The sequence below is a fragment of the Nerophis lumbriciformis genome, linkage group LG18 (assembly GCF_033978685.3).
Source record: "Nerophis lumbriciformis linkage group LG18, RoL_Nlum_v2.1, whole genome shotgun sequence".
Lineage (NCBI taxonomy): Eukaryota > Metazoa > Chordata > Actinopteri > Syngnathiformes > Syngnathidae > Nerophis > Nerophis lumbriciformis.
This window is the reverse complement of record NC_084565.2, coordinates 335,628-352,817: the sequence shown is the minus strand read 5'-3', so window position 1 is coordinate 352,817 and position 17,190 is coordinate 335,628. Positions and strand designations below refer to the sequence as shown.

Below are 17,190 nucleotides of genomic sequence, written 5' to 3'. Positions count from 1 at the left end.
TCGATACCAAGGTAGGTATTTGTATCAGATCGAAGGTGTGCTGGATACTTTTATTGTAGTTTCTTTTATATGTCCAGCAAATGACTGTTTTTTATCAGAGTTGATGCCTCTCTCCTAATCTTTCACTGCAAACATTTGCATCCCAAGTTTTATTTACTAGGATTCTAAATCCATTGACTATTTTCCAGAATTGTTTTTAAAAACGAATACTTTTTCATTTGCTATTTTTTTTAAGAACAAAACAGTAAACAACTATTATTGATATTATTTAGGGGTGTCAAATTTTTTTTTTTTTTTTTTTTTCGAATAAATTGCTATTCTTACTTGGAACGATTCTTAATCGATTCAAAAAAATTGATTTTGAATTTTTGTTGTTGTTGATGCAGATGATCTATATCTGCTGTACACATTTACTTTAGAAAAGAGAAGTGTTGGATCTTGTTGTTTGGGTAGAATGTTATTCAACAGAACCAGTTTTATTTTAAGAAATATAGAAATGTATCATGGCTGTTTATCTATTTTATGGAAGAATGTAGTTCATCATAGAAATGGCAACTAATGTTATTAAAAAGTATGGATTTTGAATGGAAAATCGTTTTGAATCGGTAATCGTTCCCCCCAAGATTCAAATCGAATTGTGTGGTGCCCACAGATTAATAGCTTTATTTTTATTTTATCTAGACATTTTCCCTTTTTTTTAAGTATTGTATTTGTATGTCTTCTGAATTGTGTGAATGTATATCCTGCATTAAGTATTGTAAAGGTAGAATTATGTTGGAGTTGGGGTTTTTCTATTTTCTTTCATTAATAAGCGATAGAAAATGGATGGATGGATGGATGGATGGATAGATCAACATTATGTGATTTTTTTTTTTTTAAATTAAATTCTTTTAAATACATTTTTAAAAAGTAGTTTTATTGCTTAACAATGTGCATGTAAGTCGTACGTCAGCAGCCAAGAGGAGCTTTTCTGACCTATCTCTTTTGAAAATGTTTTATTACCATATAAATTATAATATATATATATATATATATATATATATATCAGAATCAGAATCAGAATCAGCTTTATTGTCATTACGCAAGGTAACGAGATTGAGGCCATTCCATACAGTGCGATGTGTGCATGCTAGAAAAACAATGTGCAAATATATAAAAATATAAAAAATGTAGAAGTGCAATGAATATGGTGTGAAATGAATATATACATGAAAAAAAACAAAACAAAAACAGGGTGGTTGGTGGAATGGGTTATTGCACCGAAGAGAAGGCCGTTATGAGGGACAATGGGGCAGTCCGTTCAGGATGGTTATGGCCCTGGGGAAGAAGCTGTTCTTTAGCCTGTTTGTTTTGGTTTTAATGCACCTGTAGCGCTTCCCAGAGGGCAGCAGGTGGAACAGGTCAGAGCCAGGGTGGGTGTTGTCCTTGATGATGGCACTGGCTCTGTTGAGGCAGCGGGAGGTGTAAATGTCCGTCAGAGAGGGGAGAGGGCGGCCGATGATCTTCTGAGCCGTCTTGACCACTCTTTGCAGCCTCTCCCTGTCTGCTGCAGTGCAGCTGCCGTACCATACCGTAATACAGTAGGTCAGCAGGCTCTCGATGGACGAGCGGTAGAAGGTCAGCAGCAGGTCAGGCTTCAGGTTGTACTTCCCGAGGACTCTAAGGAAGTGTAGCCGCTGCTATAAATATTATATTTGGAGTGGAATCATGACGTGCCCAGAGATTCCCGCCTCTCGCTAAGAGTGTTTTTTTTCACAAATGTTGTCTCTTGTTAGTTATTTTAGTGGTTCGGTTTACATTTAGAAATGATAGTTTTTGTTATTTTGCATTAACAACCATTTGTTATCAAACAACTGTGTGAGTTTGAGTTTGAGTTTATTTCGAACATGCAAGTATACAACATGATACATCACAATCTCCAGTTTCTCTTTTCAACATGTTCGAAAAGGAGTAGGAAGAAGCAGAGCTTATTTAATCCTACCCCTTTTCTTTTACATAACAGTTGCTAAAACTTTTGTTCACTTCCTGTTCTCAATTTATTCACAATATACTCCATAAGTAATCACAATAAAATAAGTAAATAAATAATAATTGGTGAAGTAAGTTACATTTCATATGTTGTCCAGGGTGTACCCCGCCTTCCGCCCGATTGTAGCTGAGATAGGCTCCAGCGCCCCCCGCGACCCCAAAAGGGAATAAGCGGTAGAAAATGGATGGATGGATGTTGAGATAAGTAAGATTATTTTGTGAATGAAAGAATGGATGAGTTAAATAAATTCAGAATGTTTATCATGGTTCTTCTTCTTTGTACTTTGTAAACACTTTAAGTTTGAAGAGTTTCTTGAAGTGGATCATATTAGTACATTGTTTGATTGCTTTGCTTGTGTCGGAGAAAATGATTCATTTATACACTATTACTTTGTTTGAAATTGTTGTATTTAGTTAAACATTTTGTATTTGCAGAACATACAGACCCTCTCCAAAAACGAGAATGTCATGGAAAAGTGTATTTATTTCCATAATTCCATAGAAAATGGATGGATGGGCATTCAAAAGGTTAAACTTCCACAGATTATAGATTCAGGGCCCTCAACTTAAATGGTTTCAAGTACTTAGTTGTTTATTTGTACATCATTTGGGCTTCCAGCTCATAAAACCCACGAAAACAGGATTTCAAAAAATGGGAATAGTGTGAAGAAATCATCATTTACTTCTCTGGCAGATTGATGAATCTTCTCTGTTTGATCATCCAGTCAGCTCCTCTGCTGGTGCATCTTCTCCTGCCACCTTTTGCCCTTCCATTGATATGCTGGGACACAGCACTTTGTCAATGATGGTCTTCTGGCCACTTGGCAAGTCTTCATCATATTCATCCTATCTTGAACCAAAGTCAAGCAATCTAGTCACACCTGTGCAGGTGATAGTGTGACTCTCACTTTAAAACATTCATGCCCTGTCACATTTGGCCTGATTGCTTCACACTATTCTCATTTATTGAAATCCTGGGGTTTGTGAGCTGGAGGCCCAAATGATGTACAACTAAATACTTGAAATTGTTTAAGTTGTGGGCCCTGAATCTATAATCTATGGAAGTGTAACCTTTTGAATGGAATTATGGAAACAAATACACTTTTTCATTATATTCCAATTTTTTGGAAAGGGTCTATATAATTTGTCATAATTCTAATCCGCTAACCAGAGGCAAATTCACCAAATGATTCAATGATCATGACGTTTCAAGTCAAAAAGTGTCTGTATCCATTTCGGTGATCCGAGCCCTGTATTTACTTGGTATCTGATGGATGCCGACCGTCACGGTATCACCCACCGCTGGCAATCTATCAAGCAGCAACCAGCGTAAAAACAGGCAATAAAGAAGGTGATCAACTTAAAAAAGGAGAAGGTGATGGAGACAGACTTGGTGTTTGCTCTAATGAAGTAGCTGCTTTTTCTCTGTAGCTTCCTGATGGGCCACTTTCTGCAGCAGTTCACACAGCGATGACTCGGCTTTTGTAAATACAGTATGAGAAATGTGCAATATTTACCATTTTCAGCCTGGAGCCAATTCACTCAACACACCTCAGACCACAAAACAATCTTTGACGAGGTACTTTGTGTATTGGACAGAAAAAGCTGGAGCAGCGAGAGTACGAGGCTGCCAAGGAGTTTGCTGCCGACGTCAGGCTGATGTTCTCCAACTGCTACAAGTACAACCCTCCAGCCCATGAGGTGGTCGCCATGGCCCGCAAACTGCAGGTAGACTTTTACTTACCACAACATGTTGGGGTTAGGGCCAGAAAGTTCATCCATTTTGGCTTCTTACCACCAGAAGAATATAATAATCGGGGGGAAAAACTGAAGAAAGTGTCGTGCAATGTGCATGCAAACTCTCCAGGTTGAGTGAGTGAAAAAAGGTCTGCACACCAGATCTGATTTTTGTTGCCAGTCTAAATGCTCCACAGTGCTTCAAATCTGATCTTTTGGCATCAGATTTAGACCACATCAGGAGGTACTCCTGAATCTGATCTTTTCAAATGTGACTTCAGTCTTAACGCCATGATTGTTTTCCGTAGCGTTGTGTGTTTCGCTTTTTATTGAAGACCAGCACATTCTCAGTGCATCGCTTGTCAATAGTGTACAAATAATAGTCTATATGAATATATATTTTGATTCCGAAGAAATAGCGATTGTTGAAAGACAGGAATTGACGCTGTGGCACATTTGCTTACATGTGAGTGTCAAAATAAATCTGATGTCTTTGTCTCCTCTACTAAACAGCCATTACAAGATCAAACATCCATTCATACTTGATATTACTTTACTTTACTGTCACCTAAAAATACTCGTATTAAATAAAGTGTTGCCACTTTTATTTTATTTTGTAGTAGTAGCGACTTCCTCCCGGTCAACTTCCTTTGTTTTCACTTTATCGGAGTGCGCATGCAAGTGAAGTGGAGGCCACATAAGGGCCTGTGCGCGTTTACTCTGGATAAAAATCACATTGTACGTGCCGTGTAAACAGTCAGCTGGAAAATATCACATGTAAAATGAAAAAAGAGATTTGGTCTGCAGCGTAAACGTAGTCTAAAAGCTTGAGACCTCACCATGGTTGCTACTTTTCATGTGACACAAGGCTAATACGCCTAACCAATAATCACTCAACTCAAGACGTAAAGTAACACCATGTGATTTCTGCGGACACAATTGGCCATAAAAGGCAGAATATCAGGGGAATTGACATACTGTACATATGACTCAAATGCTTCGCCCTAAAATAAACAATGAAAAAGCGACTAAACCAGGATTGTTGTGAAGGACATGGATGTAAGATCAATGTACAAACAGGACAGCTGTCGCAACTTGGGAGTCTCTCCCTCTCTCTTTTTAAAACAGCCTGAACAGCAGCACACTTCACAATAACAGCACTGTGCTCCGATTGCACTAACAAAATAAAGGTTTCCACATAAGTAGAATCCACTTAAAGTACAAAATGATTGTGCTTTGACTTCAAATACTGTTCAAAAGTCACATGTATTACATCAATAAATGTGAGGATTTTTGCATTTCATTAACAAAGTTTTCATAAAATTGTATTTATGACAGACAAAATACACACTCTTTTGTGGTAAAGTAAGTGTAAATGTTAAAAAAAAAAAAAAAAAGTAAACGGGGGAAACAGAGTAAAGCCACTGCTCCTCCACATGGAGAGGAGCCAGATGAGGTGGTCACAATGCCCCCCGAACACCTCCCTGGGGAGGAGTTTAGGGGGCGTCTGACAACTACAATACCCAGGACAAAGTGGCCTGGGAACGCCTGGGGATCCCCCAGGAAGTGTTGGATGAAGTAGCTGAGGGAAGTCTGGGTTTCTCTGCTTCAGCTGCTGCCCCCGCAACCCCACTTAAGTTAAGTGGGAGAAGATGGATGCATAATAAATATTCATATTTTCAAATTAATGAATAATCTTATTAATCAGGATTTCAATATCACCCATCCATCCATTAGTTCAGACCCAAATGTCATCAGATCTAGTTTTTATTTATTGATGTTGTGTAAACAGTACACTTCAAGTGCATAGCAGATTAATAAAAACAAGTTTACATTTCCTGACCAAAAAGGTGTAGGCTGAAGCTAAAAGCTTATTATGCCTACCCTTTCCACATTCACTTTGTACGCGTCAAATAGAGAAAAGAAAAAATCTATCTTGAGATAAAGAAACAAAAGAAAGGACTCTAGAGTCTCTGTCAAAACCATAGTATTTGATCACATGCATTAAGCATGTAAATACATGCATTTATATTTATATATATATACATATATATATATATATATACACCACATTCGATAGTTCAAATGCACAATTTCACATACACTTTTTTCCCTTTTTTAAAAATGTTTTCTCTTTTTTTTTCCTTCCACTTCCTTTGTCCCTCTTTCTTCCCTTTCTTCCCACATCCATCCATCCATTTCCTACCGCTTGTCCCTTTCGGGGTGCTGGATCCATAATATAGCAAAGTATAAATGTATATGTATAAAGAAGTTAGTCAATGACATCATTTATGCAGAATCTTATCACATGTTGGCTTGGTAAAAAGAAGAGCATCATTCATGCATTTACACGTGTGAACGTTTGATCAGGAGGTTTTCGAGGCCCGCTTCGCCAAGCTTCCGCAGGAGCCACTCCGACAGGTGGACGAGTCCAGAGGCCAGCGAGTGGGGGGTCAGTCCACCTTGCCAACTTCTTCAGAGAGCGAGAGCTCTTCGGATGCGGAGAGTTCATCAGAGGAGGTGACCACGCAGCTCGCCAACCTGGAGGAGCAGGTTGGTGTCAGACTCTTGACTTCATGATATTACCTGTGTAGGGCCTTCAGTGGTACCTCCGTTTTAATATCATTACATTTAGGGCGAAAATGTTCACCAAAGACATGTTGTAGTACAATAAAAGGCACAGTTGATTGAGTGTCAAGTGGGTGCAGCTGCACAATAAGTCACCATATAGTAGCCCAATCAGACTTTTTAATAAGAAAAACATACTTTTATAGAATGTAAAACTGCTTGAAAATCATCACAATAGAATGTACTACAAACAACTACTGTAGTTTTATGAAATAATGTATTCATGTTGCACAGTATTTACCTTGGCTGTGCGTGTCCTTCGCTGGTGACATCATCTACAGACCACTTTGGTCTGACTACGGTCCCTTTTGAAGAACTGTCCAGGTGACTTGTCCTCTTTTATCTACAATTTCTTCATTTGGACTTTCTCTTCTCTATCCATGCACACGTGAAACTGTTACCTGATTGGCTGTGAGCGTACCACTCCCACTCTTCACTTCCTGTGTTGCTTGAGTGCCTTTGTGCATGCAACCAACCTTGCTATATATTGATATCGTTTTCTTGCCCATCTCGATACAGACGTGTCTCGCTACTCTTAGCCGCCAGGAGTCAAGTGGTGTTCATGTTCATCATTTACAGTCCTTGTATTTAATCATTTTCAAAGTGTAGCACTAAAACTATTCCCTATAAAGTAATATTAGATTGACACGTTTTACTGTCAAGATTTTTATACGATCTGCTGTTCAACAAATGGCCTACTAACAGAAACTAAGGTGCCGTTGAATTGAATAGTTCAATATGGGGGAGATGTCCAGCGGCATACATTGTGGTGGTCTTCCACCATGCATTTGAGGTTTCTTCTTGTTCCCTAGTTGAAAGCAGTCAGTGAGCAGCTGAGGAGACTCACTCAGGACCCTCTGATGAAGCAGAAGAAGAAAGACAGGTTGAAAAAGGAGAAGAGATCCAAAGAAAAGGACATCGCTCGACTTAAAGGCAAAACCCTGAAGTACAAGCGTGTGGTGGAGAAAAGCAGCAGTTTGTACGTATGCCTTACACGCATCCTGACAGTTGGTGTTTGGGTGCTGATGTCTGCTGTGTTGCAACAGCAGCAGTATTCACACAGTCGCCATGGAGCGCAGGGCTGAGACGGCGCCTCAGACCTACCAGGCCAGGAAGCAGCCCGGACTGCTGAAGGTGGTCAAAGCAGACCGGGCCAAGAAGCTGCACAGGTTGACCACGGTCTGCCGGAGGACTGACAGCAGTAAGTCCCGCCCCCGCTGGCACCATCTTGTCGGGGAGTCCTCTCAACTTTGGTGCGTCGCAGGTCAAATGTTGGAGAAGCGCAGTGGAGTGATGCATTGTGGGAAGTTGAAGCAGCCCACCAGATGCCAGGTGCTCCGTAAACAGCAGCAGGCGGTGAGGAAGAAAATAGCAGGTGAGAGATGAACACGTGACACTTTAAGGCAGGGCTCCCCAAACTTTTTGACTCGGGGGCCGCATTGGTTTTAGTTTGGCCGGGGTTGCGACTTATACTCAGGAGCGACTTATGTGTGAAATGATGAACACATTAGCGTAAAATATCAAATAATATTATTGATCTCATTCACGTAAGAGACTAGACGTATAAGATTTCATGGGATTTAGTGACAGATTGTATAGCATGTTCTATATGTTATAGTTATTTGAATGACTCTTACCATAATATGTTACGTTAACATACCAGTTGGTTATTTATGCCTCATATAACGTACACTTATTCAGCCTGTTGTTCACTATTCTTCATTTATTTTAAATTGCCTTTCAAATGTCTATTCTTGGTGTTGGCTTTTATCAAATACATTTCCCCCAAAAATGCGACTTATACTCGAGTGCGACTTATATACGTTTTTTTCCTTCTTTATTGTGCATTTTCGGCAGATGCGACTTATACTCCAAAAAATACGGTATACAGTGCACTTTCCGCGCGCGCGATGATGTCACGTTATCGATGAGAAAATGCATTTTTAGACAATATGATTTTCCTGAGCGGCTAGGAGACACCGTGAGTAGCAAGCGGTACAAAGTGGATAAGAAAAGACAGGAAAAAAAATCATATATATATATATATACTTTTTTTTTTATATATATACTTCGGACTTCCCGGGGGCCTGATTTTGGACGCTGGCGGGCCGGATTCGGCCCGCGGGCCGTAGTTTGGGGACCACTGCTTTCTAAATAGTAAATAAATGCCATCAAAAGTCAGTGGAGCCTATAGGGGTTTCTCTATTCTGCCTATAAAGCCCTTACAAACATCCAGTAAGGTTTGATACACTTACAGTATAATCATAATTTCTCCGAAAAGGAGTAGGAAGAAGAAAAGCTTATTTAATCCTACCCCTTTCCCACTTCAGAGCGTTTACAGATACATATGTTTATATATATATATATATATATATATATATATATGTATATATATGTAATGTAACATTTAATATTTACCTATTTTGATCATATTATTATGTGGCGCGTTAATTTAAAAAAACGTATCACGTTTGCTTTTTCTTTTTTCCAACTAAATCACTGATTATTGCTCACTGCAGACTTTTTTCCCCATATACCTTTATTTACAAAGTTCAACATTGACAAACAAACATATGAACAAGGACAATTAAACAGTACAATACAGCACCGGGGGTTGTTAATTCAATCTAGTACAAACCCCGTTTTCCATATGAGTTGGGAAAAACTTTATTTTTTTTTGCAAATAATAATTAACTTAGAATTTCATGGCTGCAACACGTGCCAAAGTAGTTGGGAAAGGGCATGTTCACCACTGTTACATGGCCTTTCCTTTTAACAACACTCAATAAACGTTTGGGAACTGAGGAGACACATTTTTGAAGCTTCTCAGGTGGAATTCTTTCCCATTCTTGCTTGATGTACAGCTTAAGTTGTTCAACAGTCCGGGGGTCTCCGTTGTGCTATTTTAGGCTTCATAATGCGCCACACATTTTCAATGTCTGGACTACAGGCAGGCCAGTCTAGTACCCGCACTCTTTTACTATAAAGCCACGTTGATGTAACACGTGGCTTGGCATTGTCTTGCTGAAATAAGCAGGGGCGTCCAAGGTAACGTTGCTTGGATGGCAACATATGTTGCTCCAAAACCTGTATGTACCTTTCAGCATTAATGGTGCCTTCACAGATGTGTAAGTTACCCATGTCTTGGCCACTAATACACCCCCATACCATCACACATGCTGCCTTTTACACTTTGCGCCTATAACAATCCGGATGGTTCTTTTCCTCTTTGGTCCGGAGGACATGACATCCACAGTTTCCAAAAACAATTTGAAATGTGGACTCGTCAGACCACAGAACACTTTTCCACTTTGTATCAGTCCATCTTCGATGAGCTCAGGCCCAGCGAAGCCGACGGCGTTTCTGGGTGTTGTTGATAAACGGTTTTCGCCTTGCATAGGAGAGTTTTAACTTGCACTTACAGATGTAGCAACCAACTGTAGTTACTGACAGTGGGTTTCTGAAGTGTTCCTGAGCCCATGTGGTGATATCCTTTACACACTGATGTCGCTTGTTGATGCAGTACAGCCTGAGGGATGGAAGGTCACGGGCTTAGCTGCTTACGTGCAGTGATTTCTCCAGATTCTCTGAACCCTTTGATGATATTACGGACCGTAGATGGTGAAATCCCTAAATTCCTTGCAATAGCTGGTTGAGAAAGGTTTTTCTTAAACTGTTCAACAATTTGCTCACACATTTGTTGACAAAGTGGTGACCCTCGCCCCATCCTTGTTTGTGAATGACTGAGCATTTCATGGAATCTACTTTTATACCCAATCATGGCACCCACCTGTTCCCAATTAGCCTGTTCACCTGTGGGATGTTCCAAATAAGTCTTTGATGAGCATTCCTCAACTTTATCAGTATTTATTGCCACCTTTCCCAACTTCTTTGTCACGTGTTGCTGGCATCAAATTCTATAGTTAATGATTATTCGCAACAAAAAAAAATGTTTGAGTTTGAACATCAAATATGTTGACTTTATAGCATATTCAACTGAATATGGCTTGAAAATGATTCGCAAATCATTTTATTCTGTTTATATTTACATCTAACACAATTTCCCAACTCATATGGAAACGGGGTTTGTAAAATATATGTAGTAATGTGTACACAAGTTCTGTAAATAGTTAAAATTTGGAGCATAGCATTGTAGTTTTCACAGCTTTTTGGTTGTTAGAGGCAGATAGCATTTTAAATGAAAGTTCTACCTCTTTTTTAAAGGCACAAAGAACAGGTCAGGTATTGAGAACCTTACATTTATGAATATAAAACTCAGCCAATACTATAATGAGGTTGCCAAGGTCAAATTCTGTGTAAATCCAAATAGCACATCTTCAAGACAAAGCACATAAATATTGTCCAAGATGAAAACAGGTGGTAAACAGTCATGTGACATAAGGTGCAGGTATCATCAATGTCCTTGTATCTAACATCACACAGGGTAAGAACCATGGATGGTTCAGACTTCATGAGAGCCAACAATGATACTAAAACATCACTTACTGTACAAGGTCTGCTGTCATTAGGATGTTCATATATTCCCATTTAGATGAGGAATGACTCATAATCCTGGTGAAGAAAATGGGGTGGAACCAAGCGTCTTTTCGTGTTGTTTTCACCATTCCCGGGTATAAATTGACTGTCAAAGTGTACTAACTTGTCGCCATCCTTCTACTATCCAGGCATGACTTATGATCTAAAATTAACTTCAGCAGCTGACCAATCTATCATGTCAACATTTGAACACTGGCTTGTGATCACACAAATAGTTAACAATATCACTAATTGAAGTGGCATAAAACACTGAAAGTGATTGTTCCTATAACCCCTTTGTTTCAAATGTTTGTTCCACTTGTGGCGCAGGCATCTTGTCTGACTCACACCATACACAGCCTTCCTCATCACGTATTCTTCCTATTCCGGCTATCCATCCACTAATTCAAACTGATCCAGCAGCGCAATTGAAGATTGTTTTATATACAGAATACTCTGGAAACAAAATAAATGGTAGCCTAATATAAAGCCGAGGTCTACAGACAGGTGAGGTCAAAGACGGTATGCTGGTGCCCGACTGCCAATCACGCGCCCGGCGCACTCCTGCCCCTTATAGGCCTGCGTGGGAACTTTTCACCACCTGCAAAGGGTGCACACTGACATACACACATCAATCACTCAAAAATAATCAAATAAACATCGATTCAAGTATGACTCTCTATTTGGCTCCTAAACTAATACTTGTTAATATTCCACTCACCAAATGTAAATGTAGTTTTGCTGTCACTTTTGGGATACTTTTCTTTGGGTTTGATTGGCGGAATAGAGGACCTCCACTGGCTCTGTTGTAAGCAGACATTTATCCATTTTTTTTGTTGTGTCTTTCATAATGATTGTGAACGATAGGCAGTTGTTTTTAACACATGAACCAGAACTGAATCCTGCTTGGAATCCAAAATGTGCTGCAAAGTAAACCACTGAACAAGCGTATTGTTTTTAGGCAAACTGGCTGTGTCTCCTGACTTCATATGTCCATCACAGCTCAGCTTCAGCAGCACTTCCTCTTCCTCTTCCTCTTCCACTTCCACTTCATGCGGCAGCAGCTCGCCATCTTCTGACAGCGGTTACTCTCCTGGTGAGCCAGCCCTTATGACCCCTCTTGATATTGGCTATCCATCTGATATCTGCATCTAAAATGTGTTTACTTGTGCAGAGCATCCAACTGTCCTCCAATAAACACACAATGTATTGTTTTGTAGTAAAGTCATTTACAAAAGGTAAACATGCAAGGCAATAGGAACTAGCAGTTACACAACAGATAAGCATACAAACTAGACGTACGTAATAATAATTGATCATTATTGCAGTGTAATAAACCACATGTGTCAATATAATCAAGTCATTCTAAAGTATCCAGTAACGAATGTGTCCGCATCATTTAACTTACTGCGTCATAAGGTTAATTGAATGAACTATTGTGGTCACAAGGTGTTGCCAAAAAACAAATTATTTCAATTTTAAGACAGCACGAGTCCATTCAGTAAACAAATGGGTTTGTGTTTTTTTTTACCTGCTATTTATTTCAGTTTGAATAATTTCTAACAAATAATACAAGTGTGCTATGATTTGTGCTGATAAGGTATCTAATTTATATATTGGTGTTGGCCAGTATGTAAGGCTAGGGCTGGGCGATAAAACGATACACGTAATCCATATCAATAAATTATGCTTTCGATAAAATGTTTCAAATATATATATATAATATTATTATTTTTATTTTTTTTTGGTGGGAAGAAAGGTGAAGTATGGAAGCAAGGTTGGTTGCATGAACAAAGACACTCGCTCTCTGGTCACTTGGCAACACAGGAAGTGATCAGTGATCAGTGTTAGGGACACGCTAACAGCCAATCAGGTGACAGTATCAACTATCACATTTGATTTTTTGCATGGAGTGAGAAGAGAAAGTCCCAATGAAGACATTGTGGATAAAAGAGGAAATGTCACTTGGGCAGTTTTTGGATATTTCCAAAGGGACCGTAGTCAGACCATTGTGGTCTGTACACGATGCAAGGCAAGAGTGCTAATACCACACCACCTTAGCTCACCCTTTAGAGCACCGCTGTAACTTCCTGCCACTAAACCTGCAGAAAATAGTTCTCAGGTTTCTACATTTTGACATTTTCACACTTTGCACTATTTTCTTACACTTTATGAAGCATGTCTTACATATTCCTCATTTTAAGATCTGAAGTGTTTGATGTGGTTTGACTATTTTGTTGACATTCAGTGTGTTCCATGCTGGTGTTGACACTTCCTGTCTGCCTTGATAGCTGAGGGATTATAACCAGTGGAAGGTTACATTTCAAATAACATTTATTTTTCTCCTGCTCCTTATTTTCCATAGGTCATAACAATATCAATAATTATCCATACTGACCGATGCAAAACACTGATATCGTGATAGTTTTCAGCTTTATTGGCCAGCCCTATGTCAGGTTCAAACATCTATTACACAAGACAAGAAAAAGGAATCAGGCAGAGACAGAGTTCAATTTAGCTCATGAGGAGAAACGCTTGGGGCTGCACACTCAGTTACAGTCTCCCAGCACGCTCTGAAGGGCAGTCCCACGTGCTCCTCTTATTTATTCGAGAGTTCCCGAGGTAACTTCACTGAGGCTACCTCTAAAGGGAGTGGTCACACATATTATGCAAACAGCCACAGTATTACAATAACATGATTACTCAGACTGCAAATGTGCTTGAGCTCGAGATTTCGGCCTGGCTCTGCTTTGTCTTTGTGTTGTCGTCTTATCTCCGTTGAGGTACTTGAAGTCCGTAGCGGGCTGGCAGACAGAAACTGCTGCTGCAGTGGAAGCTAAGTTGTGTGCCTTTGCACAGATAGAACAGTACAACTTGACCACTATAGCAAGGGTCTTTAAGCATAAGAGTTGTGTGATAACTTACACATCATTATTCTAACACCCTACTCAAGGCTCGGCGCTTGCAACAGGACACCTACTTATTACTCATATTTGCATTATTGCTGTTCATAAACAACATACATTTATTTGTCACTATTTGAAAATGTCTTTCAGTGCCTAAAATCAAGAAGACTGCCAAAGACATGTGTCAAAAGCCAAATAAAAAGGTAAACATCTGGTGTGGATATCCACCTGTGGATGCAAAGCAACACTTTATCACACTGCAGGCTGCCATGTGCAAGCAGACCCACGGGGGGCGCTCTTTCTCCTCGCTCGCCAGCCACCCTCGTCAACCCGCCACGACGTTAACGCAGACCAGACCCCATGCCGCACCGCCTCAAGGACAGATGTCGCTGCCGCCTCCAGGTAAATAATCACCGTGTAAAAACAAAACAAGAAAAATCAGCATTTTCTCACCTTCCAGTGGACCTGGCCACACTTCTCTCCCCCTTGGCCTCACCTGACTTCCTGCTGGACTGGCCCTCGTCCAGTTTTGAGGTGACCCTGACAAACATGCGGCGTAGCAACACTCAAGTCAAGATGTTTGTTGTCCAAGCCATCAACATGTTCCTCCTTCTCAGATCCCCTTGCTGTCCCCTCTGATGGGCAGTCCACTGCTGGCCACACACCACACCAAGTCTGATGTCATCACCACATTGCTTTCCACTGAACATGTCACAGAGAGTGGAGTGGCCACCAACTTTGCAATTCAATCAACTCTACCAGACAAACTGCCTAAGAAGGTTGGTTGCTCCCATACCAAATGTTCTCGACTATGTAAGAGCACACCACTATTATATAAGCCACACACAAAAACATTCTCACCGCAGATATATACATTGTGAAGTGACTTATTTACACAGAGATATTTATTTACATACCAAACACGGCGGATAAAACAAAACAGAAGTCTTTCTCTCCAATCAGATAAACAGACTCAATAACTCCACGCTGACATTTTGGGGAATTAACTGTGATTATTTATGAAAGTGAAACAATACAAAAAGAATGTTATTGTAAGTTAATAATACTAACACAGACACTCGTAAACGTGTTAGCATGTTAACTAATGCTAACGACACTAGCATCATTACATGATGATAGCAGGTAGAAATATGCATGAAAACACTCCTACAGACATCACACACTTTAGTAAGTATTAACAGTTGTAGTTATGTACTGTAACTTACTAATGTTGCTTGGAGTCATGAATAAAGAATGCATACAAGCAGAAACGCTATGGACGGCTAGAAGACGGAAGGGCAATTGTACTTCCGGTTGAAAGCTCTAAACAGAAGGGCACTGCAGCACCTGCAGGGAGCAAACTCGTCCAAAAGGTGGCGCCATAGCTCAAATCGTAACACTTATTTTAGGTATTTGCTTGTTTTTTTTAACATTTGCTTTATGGCCATGAGCAAAGAAAAAATGCATAAATTAGCCGCAATGTTTTATAAGCTGCGTGGCTCGTAGTCCAGAATTGACAGGATATTTGAATAATAATATTCAATGTTTGGTCCTTTCACCTTCCATCCACGTAGGATTCATCCCTTCAGGCTCATGTTGCTCACTTTTCCAGCACAAATGAGTGGGACACTTTTGGGGAGATGAATGAATAATAACACATTTTTGTGGCACAAAGAACCAGGACAAGATGTATCACTTGAGTTGTCATGTTTGTCTGTAGGACATCGTAGTGAAAAATGCTGAGTCGTGGGCCCGACTGGCCAGACTGGGCGCCGGCCCCCCGGCAGCCATCAAGTCGTCCAAGGAGAGCTTCCAGCACTTCAAAAAGGCGGCCATGGAGAAGGAGGAGCGTGAGAAGGCGCTGAAGAAGAAGAACAGGTAGTCATGTGACATGCTGGCTCATTAGTCAACTATTTCCCCTGTGGATCAATCAAGTTTGTACAAGTCTAATTGGATAAAAAACACTTGATAGCCTCAGTGCGTCTTTTAGTTGAATCGTTTTTAACTTTTACTTACCTTCTATGCATCTTCTTTTAGCTTCTATTTGCCTTTTTTACATTCTTTGACCTTTTTTTTTTTTTTTACCTTTTTTACCTTCTATTCATCTTCTTTTAGCTTCTATTTGCATTTTACATTCTTTGACCTTTTTTTACTTTTTTAAACTCCATCCATCCATCCATTTTCTACCGTTTGTCCCTTTTGGGGTCGCGGGGGGTGCTGGAGCCTATCTCAGCTGCATTGGGGCGGAAGGCAGTGTGCACCCTGGAAAAGTCGCCACCTCATCACAGGGCCAACTCAGACAGACAACATTCACACTTTTTTAACCTTTTACCTTTTATTAACCTTCTATTTAACTTTTATTTATTTTCTTTCAGCTTTTATTTGCCTTTTTTACATGCTTTTACTTTTTTACTTGCTTTTACCTTTTTAAACCTTTTCCTTTTTATTTACCTTTTATTTATCTTCTTTTAGTTTTTATTTACCTTGTAATGTCTTCTATTTTACCTTTTTTTTTTTTTTTTTTTTTTTTACATCCTTTTACTTTTATCGTATTTTACTTGCTCTAATTACCCTTTATTTACCATCCTTTACATTTATTTATCTTCTATGTACCTGCTATTTATTATTTTGTCTTCTAGTTACCTTTCTTTTTCTTTTTGTACATTATTTTACTTTTGTACCTTTTGTTTACCTTTGATATATTTCTATTGAGCCTTTTACCTACTTTTTACCTTTTAGTTACCTTAATTTTACCTTCTAATAACTCTTTTCAATCTTTTACCATCTATTGAACTTGATTGACCTTTTAGCGACATTCTTTTACCATCTATTTACCTTTTTATTGATTTTATTCTACCTTCTATTGACTTTCTTTGACCTTTTCTTTACCTTTAATTTGACCCTTTACCTTCTATTGAACTTGTTTTATCTTCTTTTATGCGCTCCAGACTTGATAAAATGTTTTAGTTCCACTCAATAAAGGATTAATGGAAGATTTTTCCCAACAAATGAATGCATGAATGTTTGCAGCTTTAATGGGAATGCTGACTTTTCTGTCACTCAGCTATTTATTTGATTGCAAATGTTTCTATTGGTACATCCACAAAGGTAATCCCCATTTGTATTCCCCCTCCAGCCTTTCAGGCCAAGTGGATAAAAATGTTCCACTGTGCAGAAGCGAGGTTCCCTCTCTGGGCTCCGCCTCCACCGAGACCACGCCTCCCGTGGAAAGCCCGCCCTCCTCCCTGTGGCGTGAGCGGGAGCTGGCGCGACAGAAGGAGCAGGAGCGGCGCAGACGTGCGACTGTGAGTGTCTTTATTTTCTTTCTTTCTTTGTACGCTGTGATGTGACAGGT

General features: G+C 39.6%; 1 protein-coding gene across 6 annotated transcripts in view; it reads left to right on the top strand.

The window, feature by feature from the left end:
• LOC133617498 (bromodomain testis-specific protein-like) overlaps positions 1–17,190 on the top strand; it is a 29,107-nt gene that overhangs the window by 11,644 nt on the left and 273 nt on the right. For 4 of the 6 annotated variants that reach the window (XM_061977445.2, XM_061977449.2, XM_061977450.2 and 1 more), the window contains exons 7-18: positions 3,628–3,756; positions 6,136–6,318; positions 7,206–7,372; positions 7,440–7,594; positions 7,658–7,768; positions 11,891–12,025; positions 13,986–14,038; positions 14,099–14,237; positions 14,296–14,369; positions 14,453–14,614; positions 15,556–15,713; positions 16,972–17,140. In XM_061977445.2, the coding sequence (XP_061833429.2) occupies positions 3,628–3,756; positions 6,136–6,318; positions 7,206–7,372; positions 7,440–7,594; positions 7,658–7,768; positions 11,891–12,025; positions 13,986–14,038; positions 14,099–14,237; positions 14,296–14,369; positions 14,453–14,614; positions 15,556–15,713; positions 16,972–17,140 (1,635 nt within the window). The remainder of the gene's footprint in view (positions 1–3,627; positions 3,757–6,135; positions 6,319–7,205; positions 7,373–7,439; positions 7,595–7,657; positions 7,769–11,890; positions 12,026–13,985; positions 14,039–14,098; positions 14,238–14,295; positions 14,370–14,452; positions 14,615–15,555; positions 15,714–16,971; positions 17,141–17,190) is intronic. The other 2 variants (XM_061977446.2, XM_061977447.2) reach the window with 2 other exon arrangements.